Source organism: Triturus cristatus, chromosome 1_1 (genome assembly GCF_964204655.1).
Source record: "Triturus cristatus chromosome 1_1, aTriCri1.1, whole genome shotgun sequence".
Taxonomy (NCBI): Eukaryota; Metazoa; Chordata; class Amphibia; order Caudata; family Salamandridae; genus Triturus; species Triturus cristatus.
The window spans coordinates 128,756,982-128,773,432 of NC_140579.1; the positions used below are offsets into that span (position 1 = coordinate 128,756,982).

The 16,451-nt window shown below is 46.2% G+C and overlaps 1 protein-coding gene across 2 annotated transcripts in view; it reads left to right on the forward strand.

Annotated features, from left to right (window-relative positions):
• The window catches only part of LOC146869773 (E3 ubiquitin-protein ligase TRIM39-like), a 171,713-nt gene that overhangs the window by 8,603 nt on the left and 146,659 nt on the right, over positions 1-16,451 (forward strand). For both annotated transcript variants that reach the window (XM_085614927.1, XM_085614941.1), the window contains exon 2: positions 8,291-8,386. In XM_085614927.1, the coding sequence (XP_085471053.1) occupies positions 8,291-8,386 (96 nt within the window). The remainder of the gene's footprint in view (positions 1-8,290; positions 8,387-16,451) is intronic.

The following is a 16,451-nucleotide window of genomic DNA, read 5'->3' on the forward strand; positions in this document are numbered from 1 at the left end:
GAGGTTCATCTTCCGGCAAGCGCGCCAACTTCCGGAGGAATCGTTAAACACGTATCCCGCACGATTAAAGAATCTAGTGACCACCTGTTGATTTCGCGATAAAAACCGAAGAAATTAGGGGACAGATAATCCAAGGATGTGCGTCGGCCAAATTGCGAGAACGTATACTAGAAGAGTCCGGCAAGCCCCTAGCGGAAATACTGACCCTAGGACGGACCAAAGAATTGTCGAAAGCGCGGGCGGCGCACATGGAGGCTGCTCTCCAAACACCAGTGAATTCTGAACCAGTAAACGCGGTAACGACCAAACCTCCGCAGAGGTGGAACAGGAAAGGACCAGGAACACCCTCTCCGGGACAAACCAAGTCATGCGGATACTGTGGGGGTCCACCGCACATGGCGGTTGAATGCCCTGCGAAAGGCAAAAGATGCTCAGGATGTGGGCGATTTAACCACTTCGAAAAAGTGTGTAGGTCAAAGAAGTATCGCAAGCATCGCCAGGTAGCGAACACTCTCAAAGAAGAAGAACCAGCACCCAGTGACATGGACGATGATGATGAGGAGGAGGAGAGGGTGGTGCACAAAGTCCATATGATCTGCACTGCCACCAGAAAGTCAAGACGCCTACCTCAATGCAGCATCCGGGTAGGATCCAAGGAGGTCACTGCTGTAGTAGACACAGGGGCCACCATCAACATTTTGGCCTCAACCCTACACAGCACCATGGATCCACGACCGGCTCTCCACCCATCGACCATCACCGTATTCGCTTACGGGCAAGATGCTCCTTTGAAGATACGGGGACGGTTCCGGACTACCGTCGCACATGGCTCAAAATCCATCACAACCAATGTCTATGTCACCGAGGACGGCCAGGGGATGCTTCTGGGGTGCCGAGCGGATGAGGACCTGGGAGTAGTAACATTTGCCTTCGAAGTACATCAAGAGTCACTCCAACACATCCTTGCAGAATTCGCAGAAGTTTTTCAAGGAATAGGGAAGTTTAAGGGGAAGAAAATCCACCTTCACATCGATCCAATGGTCCAGCCCGTCGCCCTAAGACACCGACGAATAGCGTTCCACCTGAGGCCCCTGGTCGAAGAGGAGCTCAAGAAGCTGGAGGCCGCAGGGATAATTGAGAAGGTATCTGGTCCCACTCCGTGGGTATCCCCGATCGTCGTCGCGCAAAAGCCCAAGCAACCGGGTGCAGTGAGAATCTGCATCGACATGAGACTCCCCAATGTCGCGATCAAGCGGGAACGTCACATCACTCCCACGATAGACGACCTCATTGGAGAAATGGTGGGAGCTCGCTGGTTTTCAAAACTGGATCTGAGGTCCGGATATCATCAACTGGTGCTGGACGAGGCCTCCCGCAACATCACCACGTTCTCAACACATGTGGGACTCAGGAGGTACACCAGATTGAGTTTTGGAGTGTCCAGCACCACGGAGGTATTTCAAAATGTGATACAGGAGTTGATTGCGGACATTCCCGGTGTCATCAATGTCAGCGATGATATAATGATACACGCTAAAACCACCCAAGAACACAATGAACGTCTTCTTCAAGTGCTACGCCGGTTACAAGAAGCGGGCCTCACCCTTCACCGGGAAAAGTGCGAGTTCTTATGCAAGAAACTACAATTCTTTGGCTACACATTCTCCACCGAAGGGGTCAACCCAGACCCAGAGAAGGTTCGGGACGTCAAAGAGGCCGTTGCTCCCACCAACATCACAGAAGTCCGCAGTTTCCTGGGTATGGTCAATTGCTGTTGGAGATTCATCCTAGACTTGGCCAACTTGACGTCACCACTGAGGGAGCTGACTAAGGAATCCATCACATGGAAGTGGGGCCCTGAGCAAGCCCAGGCTTTCGAGAAAATTAAGGAGGCCCTTTCAGAAGCGATCACTCTGGCGTTTTTTGACCCCACGAAGCTGACACTAGTAGTAGTGGACGCTGGCCCTGTAGGGCTAGGAGCAGTCCTCCTCCAAAGAAGGAACTCTCAGGAAGAGTGGGCCCCCGTGGCGTTCGCCAGCAGGTCCCTCACCGAAACGGAACAAAGATATTCGCAAATAGAGAAGGAAGCCATCGCTATTCACTGGGGGTGCCACCACTTCCACTTGTACATCTACGGGAAGCCTTTCGTAGTCGCGACAGATCATAAGCCGCTAGTGGCCCTGTTCTCAGGAACCTCGACCAAACCACCACCACGGATTGAAAAGTGGTTGCTGCCGCTCCAAAACTACAACTGTAAGGTGGAGTATCAGCCCGGGTCCAAAAACCCGGCGGACTACCTGTCCCGGCATCCTTGGAAGGCCACGGTGCAAGAAATGGAGGATGCAGTAGACACCGAAGAGTAAGTTAGGTGTGTCACCGCCCGATCATGCCCCATACCCATTTCCATGGAACGACTGTGGAATGCGACGACCCAAGATGAATGTATACAGCGCGCCAAGGCAGCCATCCAGAGCAACAGCTGGCACAGAGCCAAGGAGGAAGGGAAAAGTCTAACCGCCTCGGCACAAAGGGTGATGGACAGTTTGTATCACGTCAGAGACAAACTCACCGAAGACAACACAGGGTGTCTGTTGAGGGGACACAGGTTGGTGATTCCGACATCCCTGACCCGAAGCGTGGTGGACCTGGCACACGTTGGGCATCAAGGAATGGTCAAAACAAAGGCACGGCTCTGCACAAAGGTGTGGTTCCCATTGATGAATGACCTTGTGGAAGCCACAGTCCGAGCCTGCACGGCATGTCAAGTAACTGGGGAGATACCCAGACCGAGGACCCCGTGGTCTAGAGTGAGCCTTGATTTTGGCAGCCTGCCGGACGGCCGCCACACCTTGGTGGCCATTGATGACTACTCCAAATACCCTGAAGTTGAAATAGTGTCAGTACTAAGCGCCACGGAGATCATACCAAAGATTGAGAAAATCATGGCGGCCCATGGCATCATGCAGGAGCTGAGGACGGACAATGGGTCCCCGTTCCAAAGCCAAGAATTCGCGTCATACCTACAGGCCCTTCGCATTCACCATCTGAAAATCCCCCCCCCCCCCCGGTGGCCCCAGGCAAACGGGGAGGCTTAAAGATTCATGCGTTCACTCAACAAAGTGATCAGAATTGCGCATGACGGGGCCCAGTCCTTAGAAATGGCCATCTTCACGTTTCTCAGGAGCTATCGCCAAACACCACACACTACAACAGGCATAGCCCCGGCTCACCTGCTAATGGGGCGAGTAATCACCGACTCAATCCCTCATCACCCGGCGTGGCAGCCAGAGACCCCTGGGGACAGCCTAATAGATGCCCAGCTACGTAAAACACATGCACATGTCAGCCTTCGGCGAAGATCTACAGTGCCCAACTTCCGACGTGGGGACGTACGTGGTGCTGCTCAAAAACCGAGTCACTAGTGGAAAATTTCGCCTGACTTTTGAAAAGGAACCATGGACAGTAGTGCATGTACAGGGAACCCGTGTTGTGGGCACTCGAGGGAGAGAAAGAATAACGCGGAATGTGTCACATTTCAAGAAATATCATCCTGAAAGACCGGGACAATCATCCAACCAAGAGGAAAACTGTCCTAACACGAGCTCAGTGGAAGAGTCTAGGTCAATTGGAGCTGTGATGGGGTCGGCCTTCGAAGAGGCCGGGACAGCCGGAGGGGGTGAGACCTCGATGACAACTCCGCACCTCCGGGCTGATGAATCTGCGGCGAGCGATGCCGGCCACTCCCAAAGGTCTGAGGCCCCTACCAACCTGCAGAACAGCGAGGGCGGAGACTCCCAGAGCCGTGGCCTGTCACAATACGGCCTGAGAGGCAATCCCGAGGCATCCTGCCGGCTGAGAGACTACCTAACGTAAGACTGTTTCATTTTATTTATTGGGTGCTAGTGTGGGGTCCGAACTATGGCCAGGGATGTGACACTAGGCTGAGAATGGACTCTAGATTTGTGTTGGCCACCATTGTTGTTTTGATGTTGTTGGGGAGGAATATAATGTTGCGCCAGTGACGACACAGGCGCTGACGGCAACGTAGAGTCATGTGACTACGCGTAGAATAAATAAGGGTTACGCGCGTGCGTATGCTCTCTTGGGCTGCGACCGTGAAACCAGTAAAATCACCACCATTGGCTCCGAGTGATTCCTTGCCCTCCAGCACCCAAGGTCCTGCACGCTGTCCCCTGGGCCCCGCGCAACACCGGCCGGGCCCGGCAACATAACAGCTGCCCAGGAGTACAAGGTATGTGTGCTACAGAGCTGGGTCAGGGGTGGAACTAGGCTACGCGGTACTCCCATTCGAGAGGCTGCCCAGGAGTACAAGGTATGTGTGCTACAGAGCTGGGGCGGAACTAGGCTACACGGTACTCCCATTTGAGAGGCTGCCCAGGAGTACAAGGTATGTGTGCTACAGAGCTGGGCCAGGGGTGGAACTAGGCTACGCGGTACTCCCATTCGAGAGGCTGCCCAGGAGTACAAGGTATGTGTGCTACAGAGCTGGGCCAGGGGTGGAACTAGGCTACGCGGTACTCCCATTCGAGAGGCTGCCCAGGAGTACAAGGTACGTGTGCTACCGAGCTGGGCCAGGGGTGGAACTAGGCTACGCGGTACTCCCATTCAAGAGGCTGCCTAGGAGCACACCGTGTGTATACAATAGGTCTAGGAAGGTGTCGACCAGACCCCCCCCACCCCACCCCCCTTCAGTGGGTGCTGGAACAGTTTTCAGAGTGGGGGTGCTCCTATCAATGTTACATCACTAAAGTCATGGGGGGTAGGGTTGAAAAATTCCAGCTTCAAACAAAAAACTAGTGTAGCAAATGTACCACACCTATTCAACAGGGCCTGGTAAAGTAGCTGCTGGTGAATTTTGGACACATTGTCGCAAATATATTACTGAAGCATGGTGTGCACTGTTGTTACTAGACTGCTCATTTTCCATTGAAATGGCCATTACATTTGCACAAACGTGCATTTTCACGGATAAAACTATATAGCGCACAAATGATAATGTGTAGAAATCGTGTTTCGGTGAATATTTATTATTTCCTCATCACCAAGTAAAGTGTCTTGATTTGACCCTCTTAAAATCTATGTTTCCATCACTGTTCGGAATTTAAAAATGTGCTTGATTTGTGCTTTCTGAACTGCTGATATACTTTGAAATATGTGTACAGTTAATTTACATGTATTTATATTGTTTTATGTGTTAGAAAAACAATTGAGCTTTCTACAGCCTTTCCTTTCTCACCCCGAGGTTGTCAGATAGTTGATTTTACAAAAGCCCATATGTGTCCGTTCGTTGTTCTGGTTAGCGTTTAAACTTCTTCCTTATATTGTTTTGTTCACTGTTTCCTCCTCTCCGCTTGCTCTCTCCTTCCTCGTTTTCTGTAATCTCTTATAGGTTTAGCCCCTTCTTATTAGTTTCTTCTAATATGGATGCCCCTCCGATCCAGAGGTACAGACTCCTGGCAGGCCCTCGGTTTCTGCGCCTCGCCGCTCTTTGTTTATTGGTTTCTATTTATTTTTTCATTTATTGTTAGTCTTTGGACTTTTCACTTATCATGGGGAGTTTCGAGCTTTGGTTTTGTGACATCTTGGTATCTTTCCTCGAACCGGTTAAACCCCGAGTCATATCCACAAACCTGTGAAAAATGGCCCTGAAAGCCCACCCAAACCTTGCAAGCTGCGGTAGGCACTTAAAATGGTGTTGGGGAAACCTCCAGTGCTCAGGCCTAGTGTGCGGTAGTCCACCAGCTCGTCATGTGGGAGATGGGGGGGAGATGGGGGGGGTGTAGTTGGTTCTCGTTCACTCCATTCCCCAGGCCGGGCGCAGATTGCTTCAACGCCATGAATCTAACGCATTGCAGGTGGCAGTTGTCATTTTACAGTGCCCAGAGGCATGGCACCAGGCTACGGCTAAGACCAAGTCAGAGACTCAGGCGCGCCATGTCAAATGAACATATCTCCAATTCTCCATTGGAGAGGGTAAGTGGTTGCAGACTCAGGACAACTTCCACCAGCTGCTTATTCAACTCCCAAGTACAGGTGCAGAAGCCATTGTAATTCTTTTGGAGGCAGCTGGAAGGGGTACCCCGGTATCCCTGCAGAATGGATGAGGTCCGGGATGTGGGAGGCTTGCGCCGTAGGCATCAAACTTCTCCCTCTGGCGGTGCAGACAGATGGGGTTGATACACATTTTAGGTTTAAATTAAAAGTGGTGAGGAACTTCTAGAGTCATCACAAATATTCATTTATCTTCTGGTCAAAGCACCATGCACTTTGGCCAACATGTGTTTTGTGAGTTAAATGCTCCTCTAGAGCTATTAAGGTACATTCACCTCTAAAATGCATTATATAACAAAATCAATAACTTTTTTTTTTTATATCACTCATACAGAGATTTCATACACAAAATACTTATAATACATTAATAACATTCTTGGGAACCTTATTATTTACTAGTGCATCTATGCAGGCTTACTCATTGTGTACAAGCGGTGCAACCCATCAAGCTAAATAGTTTAAAGATATAAACAGACAAAAAATAGTTTTCAATACATAGCAGCATATTACTCAATAATCTGATCCGAGTGCTCTAAAAACCTACGTCGTTTGCAATAAATCCTTAGAACCATAGTTTACTCATGTTTTACCCTAAAAGTCTCTAGTAATTATTACAAAATTAAGCAGTAGAGAGGGGAAGGCCATGAAGCAGGTTAACATGCCTCCTGGGTAAGACGGGTGAGATTGAGAAAGGATTGTTGAAGTTCAGCATCACCCCTAAATGTTGCCCAAAGGGGTAATGGAAAGGCAGAAATGAACCATTACTTAGCACTGGAGCATTTTAAAAGTTAAAGATTTAAAAAAAACAAAAAAAAAACATCAGAAATCATGTGCTGGAAAAGCTAATCATAAACCCAGTGCTTGCTAAGTAGTCACCACAGAATATCACAACAAGCGTCTCGTCATAAATGCTGTGCCCGCTACCGTGCCCATCAGCATACACTGTAGATCTGAGAACATGTCAATCCTCACAATTTGTTTGCTAGAAAACATGCAGAGCATCATAGACTCTGCACTATCAAACCTGTGAATAGTAATGCCTTTGGTATCAGACCAATCATCATAACCTTGGGGTGGAGAACATGCCAATCATCTAAAATCGCGTCCCATTGACTATACTGTCCTGTATCACTTCAGCTCTGAGATGCCCAAGGGTAGTCATGCGCTTTACAAATCCCCTAAACCTATACCTGTCATGATAAGTCATGTACCTGATAAAAAAGCCATTATCAACAACAGTCTGCCTCCCAGACCATAAACTAAAGTAGTATCTGAGAATGGGAATCTACCCGAGTATTCCTATTAGTGATCCCATAATGATCTCGATGACTTCTGGTAACTTCTCGACATGTTTGTACGGCCACGTGCTTCAAACAAGTTCGACAACACAAAACTCTCTAGTCTGGAGTTTACCAAATAGATTTTTATCATCAGTCTTTTGTAGTATGTATACACATATTCGCAGAAGTCAAACATATTTACAACATACACCGTGACAAAACAAAACAAATGATCTGTACCATCGCTTGAGGCAATGTATGATGCTACAATTTACACATATATTGCAATTACATAAGTAGACACTTATATACAACATATATATGCAGATAATTCAAAACCCACATACTCTTACGGATCAGTCCTATCTGTGATTAAACATCTAGTGTTTTCCTGGTGTCCTATTACTTCATATCCTGGGGACCAGCTTCCCTTGGGTCCTTCCTCTACTATTCATGATGGCACTCTCTTAAGGCCCTTGGGAGGTCAGAGCTTCTTATTAATGAGCTGGGGTAACGTTATTCCTTCTAGTGCCCCCTGTGCACTAACACTAACAAGAAATGGTAGCTCTTGGCCTCAGTGTTGTAGATGCATAAAAAAGCCCATCATCCGTTTCCTATGCCAGAAACATAAATTCATCCCAGTATGGCATGTAAGCATGTTGGTTATCAAAAAGCCTGTTCTCATGAATATCATGAGTCACTTGCCAAGGAGAACATGCCATGAGAAGTGTTTGCCCAGAGACTATGGCTTACAGAATTACTGCCCAGATAACATGCCAAAGGAGTTACTGCCCTTCTAGCGTTCCCTCTGATAGAGGCATCTTTGGCAGTAATAGACAATTTTATTAAAAGACAAATATACAGTATGTATCTCAGCCTCTGAAGGATAGTTGCATATTATGTGTATGGTTTTGAATGTGTGAACTTTCTTCTTTTAGGAGAAGTTTCAGAGTTACCTGGACTGTGTGAAGAAAGATCTGGAGGACATGCTAGAACTGCATGGCAAGCAAGAGATGAAAGTGACAGAACTGGAGGTAAGAGAACAGCGCCTGATCTACCAGTAGCAGGAGTGAAGACTCCAAATATTGTCTCGCTTTACAAGTTTCCAGCAAGACCTAGAATTCGTATCAGGAATTGACCATACCTAGGGTAGGGTTATCCTGACTGTGCTTTGAAACTATCACCTGCAGCGTCCACGAATATAAAGACATAAAGTCACTTTAAGACCCCGGGGTTTTCATGATCTTTTGTTTGGATGTTGCGTAAAGGTGATCAACTGTATCCCCGATTTGTGCTTCGTTGTCTTCTCGGGGGGAGGTGACCACAGTCCAAGGGTGATGGTAACACGGATATTATTAAAGTGCATCACTACAAGTTAAGGCAGGGGCCTCCATCTTTTTCTATATGAGAGCAACTTCTTATCAGTGAAAACAGTCCAGAGCTGCTTTGGCTTTGACCATTGTTGCATCAGTGACCACATGAAATGCAATCACTATAGTGACCTCACCTTGAGGATTACTAGTAGTGATCACCTGTCAAAACTAAATATCATATCCAGGATATTGACCAATACAATAGCATGAAACTATGTAGGTATAGATGTACTACACTTAACTTCACGTCTACATATATCTGCAAAATAAACAGATGTGGAGTTAAGAATGTAAATAAGAATTAAGCCCACCTATAAAATATTACCATTCATAAAAAGTGGCTATACCCTCTAAATTACTCATTGTGCTTGGCTGCACTACAGGGAGCTGCTTACCTCCTGAGCTATGCGTTTGAGACCCCTGTTTTAAGGAATCTTACAGGGTGGCTCATCCAGTATACAGTTCCCCCTAGTATTTGGTGGATTTTCCTGCGTGTGTAATTTGTCCGCGGGCTCTGGAGCAGTCTGCATTCCTCCAGCTTCCACCTCAACCTTCCTTCATTACTGTTCGTAACCTCCAGGACATCCAAAGTTTGTCTTTGATGTCCAGCAGAGCTGGGATTTTAAAAGATGGCTTTATCCTCCTTTGATGTAAATCCACCCACAGTGCTAGTGAAGGCAGGTGGCCAGTCATAAATCCCAGATTCAGTAGTTAACTTCTTTTCTTTTTTTAAAAGTTAAGCCATCAGGACATATTTCCACATTGGTATAACAAAACAAGCATTGAAAATGCAATAGGTCTCGCCTTTGATTAAGTTAAAGCCATTTGCTTTGCTAATGGTATTGAATAGCAAAGCAAATGGCTTTAACTTAATAGGTACCTGGTGCCTCATATGTTCAGCAGCAGTCGGAAGTCCTGCTAACTCTGCTTCAGGTATTCAGCAGTAGAGCTGCTGCAGGGCTGGGACACTTCGGTACCTTCAGCCTCACACGTTCAGCGGCACATGGACGTCTCGTTAATTCTGTGTGATGGGGTGCGGGCTGACTGCAGTGACGTTGTGCCCCTGGCAGCCTGTCCCAGAACTGAACACGAACTGCCGCACCTCGGACTGGTGCATGAATTGTATCCCATTGCACACGTGAAACGAGATTTACTGTGAAGTTTGTTTTATTATTTTGGGTTGGGAAAGATACAGCAGCTTGTGCTTTCAGTTTCAGCTGCATTTCTAAAATTGATTCACATTAGAGCATGTTAAAAAGTCTGCAGGGGCACGGCCGCGGATCTGAGTTCAGAAGTGCAGTTGCCGTGGGAGAATCCGGCAGCAGGAGAGCGCCTTGACAAACCATGACATCCCAGCGCCCCGTGAGGGCAGCAGCACGCTTCTCTGCAAGCCCCAACCTTTCACGCATGTACACTTTCCGCTGGTGTCTGCTCCCATTTGTTTCGTATTAGAAAGTATCACCTTTTGAATAATTATTCATTTCAGTAGTATATGGCATTTTTATACCCGCATCCTACGGTGCCTCCCCGGACCAGAAACGTTGGTTTTGGAAAGTAAGTGGACCTTTCTCAAGGTTTATTTTTAGAAGCTGTCCTCCTTTCGGTTTCTTTGAGGGGAGGGGCTGGGGAATTGGGAGCGTGTAGCCCGAGGTAAGCAGTGAGGAAAGGGAAAGCATGACTAGGAACATCCCAACTGGGAGAGAGAAAACCCTGAGTTACTGAGACGAGACGCCACGCCGAACACAGTTAGCGAGAGGAGATACAGCTGCTAATAGTCTCTGTGGGCAGAGTGCTATCCCAAACACTGGGGTAGCAATGAGGAGCTAGACAGCAAGGCAGGAGATAAAGGGAGCTATAGAGACAGCAGTGGTGATAAACTGGGAGAAAGATAACGAGGGGTTGGAGACTCGGGCGGGAAGAGAGCGACGGGAATAAACTGGGGAAGAGGAAGAGAGAGACAAGAAAGGGGCTAGACTGGGCGAGAAAGCTAGTGGATATAACATATAAGTGAGACAGAAAGGTGGCTACTGCCTATAGCAAGGGCTGCAGACCGGTAGACTGAAAGAGTGAGGGGCAGACGCGAAGGAGCTGGGAGTAAAATGGTGAGAACCAGCAAGGGGTACAATTTGGGCGAGATGGCAGAGGGGAGAATAGGGGTTAACGCGAGGAGGACAAAGGCTGCTTTAAAGAAAGACGGCGAGTGAGTAACCTCACGGAGGACTGAGTGGGTGAGAAAGAGATCAAAGGAGCAGGACAGCTGGCTGAGAGAAAGAATGATAGTGGGTGTGGAGCGAGAAAAGAGGCGTGGGTTGGAAGAACAAGAGACGAGCCCCCCCCCCCCCCGCTGCCTGCTAGGCAACCTGCGACGCTGGGCCAATCCCAGCGCGGCTTGTGGTACCGTAGGAGCTTACAGCAGATGAAGCTCCTGGCAGTGATCTCTTGTCTTTATGGGGCCATGTGTTTGAAACACATGGCCCCATAAAGATAAGAAACCTTTTACCACACACGTAAGTCAAGCGAGCCAGTCCAACTGGGACGGCTCAAAAAGAGGAAAGTGTAAGTCACTGTAAGCTCTTTTCCAATGGCTGCCCACCGTTTAGCATAAACGGTGACGCCAGCCAATGGAAAAGAGGGGCGGGGCTTAAACCCCGCTAGTGAAAGCTTCCCAAAAACATAAAATCTCGCCAGCGAGACTGCGCATGGCTGCGCAGCCTACGCTAGACGAGACCTAAAAAAGGATGGGACTGTGAGCTGATGAAGTTCCAGTGCCCGTGCTCCCAATAGTAATCAATTCAAGACCGGGGGGGTTCACAGTTCCTATAGGAAAGGTGCAGACAAACCGGGGGGTGGGCGACAGTCAACGAGATTATTTCTTGTTGCCCGCACACATCCCTGGGGATATTATGCTTCATCATCAAGCGGGTGCTCCTCATTGGGATGGGTGCTGCAATGCCCACGGTCCCCCAAAGGGTCACTTTGGCGGAGATCTTTATAATTTGGTTGCCATCAGATGAGTGCAAGGGTGTCCAAAGTGGGGTGATGAGTGAAATATGGTGGTGATGAATTAAAACTGACTAGGCAATGTCAAACACTTCTTTAATTTGTAGACTCCCCTGTCAGGGAAAAAAAAAACAAGGATTGTGAGTGCTACTTCAAGGGTCAATGATCGGCCCAGGTAGCTTGTGTGATTCAGTGTGGGTCAACATGTTTGAAATAGTTTACCCCCTTTATATCAACATGCTAGGTAGTGCCATTTTGGTAGTTCCGTAGTTCTTTTTGTACTCTTACTTGTTTGCCTTTCTATTTTGCTTGCGTCATCAACTTCAGTTAACGCCTTCTGTCTTGAGCTGAAGCAAATGTACGTTTTAGACTAGGCCTGTAACTGCTAAAATACACCTGGTCAAAGCTATCACTGTCGACCATTCACTGCTGTTTAGACAGTTCTATTCTTTCACTCTAATCTGCTGACTAAGTGATCACCCATCTGCCCTTGTTTGTCGATAACTATTTCTGTGTAAACTTGTACCTTCTATTTGTACCTACATGCTTACTCTGCAACAAAAGAAACTATAAAAACTCCAAGCTCCATGTATTCGAAGAGCTACCTCCGGCAGCACTTGAGGGTGCTGGATGGACGTGGTCCCGCTCATGAACGTTAAATAAACTTGTGTTTTGTTTCCACTTCAGTCTCGATCTCTATTTTGTTGGTCTACGGACCCGTGGACAGAGAGGGTGACCCTGCACCGGTGTGCCCCTAAAAAGGCACATTTCCACAACATCTGCTCATATTAGTTTTCATGTATTCAATTGTCAAATTTTACTTACAAGGATTGGACTTTTTTCAGTAGCAGGAATAGTTGTTTAATCGACCAATATATGGTCATAAAACATATTAATGAAACAAGTACATCAAAGTATTTACAAAGAAAACGATACATACAACATCAGTTTAAAACACATTTCCGAAAACCAAATCACAAAACTCTCACTGGGATTTCCTATCTAAAATGTAATACTTTCCTACCATTAGAGTGCTCGTGCTTAAGGTAGATAAAAAAGAAACCGTACATCAGTGGTCAATCGTGCAAGAGGAAACATATTAAACATTTTTAGATCAAATAGTTAAAACCATTAAAAACTTAAATACTAAAACTGGGTTTCCAAGAGTCAAGTGTCCTTATATACAAAAAGTGTCTCCCTTATAACATCCGTTAGAATTCTGGCACAACAAGCGACGCAGAGTACATGTTATATGTTAAATGTCATATGCTGAAAAAAAATAAAACAAAAATATTGAAATTAAAAAAGAATTCTGGCACATTGTTTCAGTCTCTGCTTTACACAAGTGAGCATTCTATGTCAACGGTGCCTAATACTCAACGTGAATATGGTTGAAGCTGTCGGCCTTTGTCAGTCATGTAGGTGCTTACGACCACTTGACTGGAAGAAGCCTGGAACTACATTGTACGGAAGTTACACACGTACCGAACCGTCATCATGTGTCGGTCAACCTCTTCAGTCTTTAGACCAAGTAGTAGAAACCATCCCGCTCCGACTGCCTTGTATATAGGTTCAGCATAGTGTGTGTGACATATATTTCTGCCTTACTGAATTGTTAAAGGTGAAGCCTTCTACTGGAACGGGTTGTGATCAACAGCATAAGTGCTTTTTTTGCTGCTGTGTTCCTGTAAAAGAAAGAGCTACGTTGGTGTTTGAGGCAAAAGAGAAGATTCCAGATTGCAGTGTAGGAATGTAACCTTTAACCCCTTGCATGCCCGCCCCTTTCCCCGCCCAGTGCCGCGCCTTCCATTAGCGGGCGGAGTTCATGACGAGCTGGACTCGTCATGGGCACAGCGCCACCGCAGCCCATGACGAGTCCAGCTCGTCATGGGCACTGAAGGGGTTAAATGCCCAAGCATAAAGCCAGGAATATGAACATTTGTGATGTCATCCTTTTTTTTAAGCTTTATTTCATAATAACGTCTTTTAGTTGTTTCAGTAGCAGGTAATGGTTGATTTCTGGTATTCCATTACCCTAGTGGCTGACACTTGGGGGTGATGCAAGTGGGAATTTGTTTAATAGTGTTAAGCTGTTTTTAAAATCCAGTCCAGTAAAGGTTCTCCAGATCCTATTTAGCAGAGAAGACGGCAAGATCTTACCGTACAGCTTCATTACTGTGGGTGGGAATGATTTCAAAGTTCATTATCCATGAGACATTTGCATATAATATATTGTGCCTACTACCCCCTGAGAAGGCTTTGGCATAGTATTACTGAAAACAAACACATATAACTATTATTGTTTCAGGGTTTGGCCACTAGGCACAGGATAACAAAAGTACTAGCCAAACCAATCCAGAATTATTTTCACATCATGCAAAATGCTGATGAAGGAGTACATCCTGAGTATACTGGTTCTTCCTCTCTCCCTCATGTCACAGAAGGCACCATTCCCTTTAATGGCTTTGAATCCATCCTTTTCTACCACCGGGAGAAGCTGCATTGTGTGCCTGGCAGTGGCATTAGCAGGATCCGGCTACTGGAGCCTCCCTGCCCTCATTGAGGCCTTTCCCAGGGCCTGGACATTTTTTTTCTACATTCTCCTTTAAAACAACTAATCCTGTTTTGTTCAACAAATGAACCGTGTCTAATACTCTGTATGAATATGGTTCAAGCAGTCCGCCTTTATCAGTCACATCGTTTTTTGCAGCGATGTGTTTTGAACAAGCGTAGAACTCTTCAGAGCAGAGGTGACATGTCTACCAGGCTGTGATCATTTGTATGTGGTAGCCAACTGATTCAATCTTTACCCGACTAGCAGACCTAGTCCTGCTCCGACTGTACGTCTAAAGCCTCTCTAGTGGGTGTAAAAATTGGATTAATTATTGAAGGAGTGAGAACCCATTTCAAATAATGATTTCAGGGTGAAGAAAACAAGCCACTACATAAACCTGAGCTCACTCCCTGGTAGCAATGCACAGTGCAGACAGTCTTGACTTTATAGGTAAAGGTATAAATGTAGTATCTCTAGAAAACAAGATAATAAACCCCCCCCAAAATGATATAGAAAACAGAGTAAAATGCAATAAACAAAATAATACCAAAATGACAAAATCTAATAAGTAGAAATGGAGTTATGAATTTTCAAAGTTTTAAGGCAAAATGGCGCCAAGAATCGCAAAGTGCCAGTAATAGTCAATGATTGTGGAAGAACAAGACCTAGGCGCTATTAGACACTGACTGTGAGGTCTGATACACTAACTGGGTTCACCCGATTTAAGATTTTACCTTCGGACTTTAGTCACAGCCCACAGCCCATTCTGACTTGGGAACAACAACACCTCTACGCACCAATTCCCCTTGTCCTAGGTCTAGAAGTAACATGCATTTCCAATTGGGGGAGCCATCAACAGTCCAGGGGTAGCTGGACACTCACAAAAAGGTTCCAGAAACTTTAGGCAGGGAAATGGCAACATTTTAGAAGTGGAATTTACAAAGTAGTAAATGAAAACCTTACTTTACCATTAAAGTCGTTTTACATTTAGATTCAAATGAGTCCTTCAAATATTTTCCTAGCTGCTCTCAAACTGAATTTAGCACTTATTAAATGTAATAAGATAAACCAGTGTTAGTCTATGGGAGAGCCAGCATTAACACAGTGAAAAACGACGTTGGAGATCTTTCACTGCCACGACATGTAAAACATTAAATATACATGTCCTTTTTTTTAAAATTTATTATAACTTTATTTATTGCATTTTCAAGCAAACACACATTCAAGAGAACAGAATGAACAAACATTGGAGAGTTTGAGCACAAAATGCGATGTTCCAATCATTTGTTTGTTGTGTATGAACCCAAGTTGCAGAATATATCTCATATTGTAAGGCGATATCACATGTTAGCATTGAATTCTACTAGTCTGATCATATTACATCTAGCTTTAATTACCATATCTTAAAAATGCATAAAGCGTAAAGCATTGTGGAAGGTTTTATCCGTCTCGCACCCATGCTGCGTAATACCTCTACTCATTCCTGCTTATTCATGCTTAGGCATATACCACTATGCATTGTGTCATTCCCTAGTATTCTTTAAGTACTCCACCAATGGCCCCCATATATCTCTAGGTCAAGAAGACGCCGGAAGGAGCTCCGCATATATTGTGAGTTACCTGCAGTACATAAAGTCGGAAAGCCATTCTTAAACTTAGGGGCCCGCCCCTACCCCATCTGCACGCCAGCCGGCGCTTAGCTAATAGTAAGCACAACGCGACGAATTTCCTACAAGATTGTTGTAAACTAGCTGTGTATCCTATGAGTGTCAATATTGGGGTGAGTGGGATTTCTGGCCTGACCATTGTAGCTAGCGCCTCCGTCACCTCCCTCCAGTATTCACACACTGCCGGGCACTGCCATGAAAGGTGTATAAAGTCCGCTCCCTCCCGTCTGCATCTCCAGCAGCAATCATCCTCACTTAGTTTGAATTTATGCAGTTTAGTAGGGGTATAGTAGGTTCTATGTAAGAACTTGAAATGGATGATGCGTAACCTGCTGCTCGCTGTGACGGACTCTGTTTGCAAGCAGCAGTAAACCCATTGCTCATCAGTGAGTGGCTCCTCAAAGTCCAAAGCCCATAACTCCCTTGCACCATGCACTGTATGATAAATATGGGATACAGCATGTGCCGGCCCTGGCGGTTTCAGCATCGAGTGAAGGACCTCAAG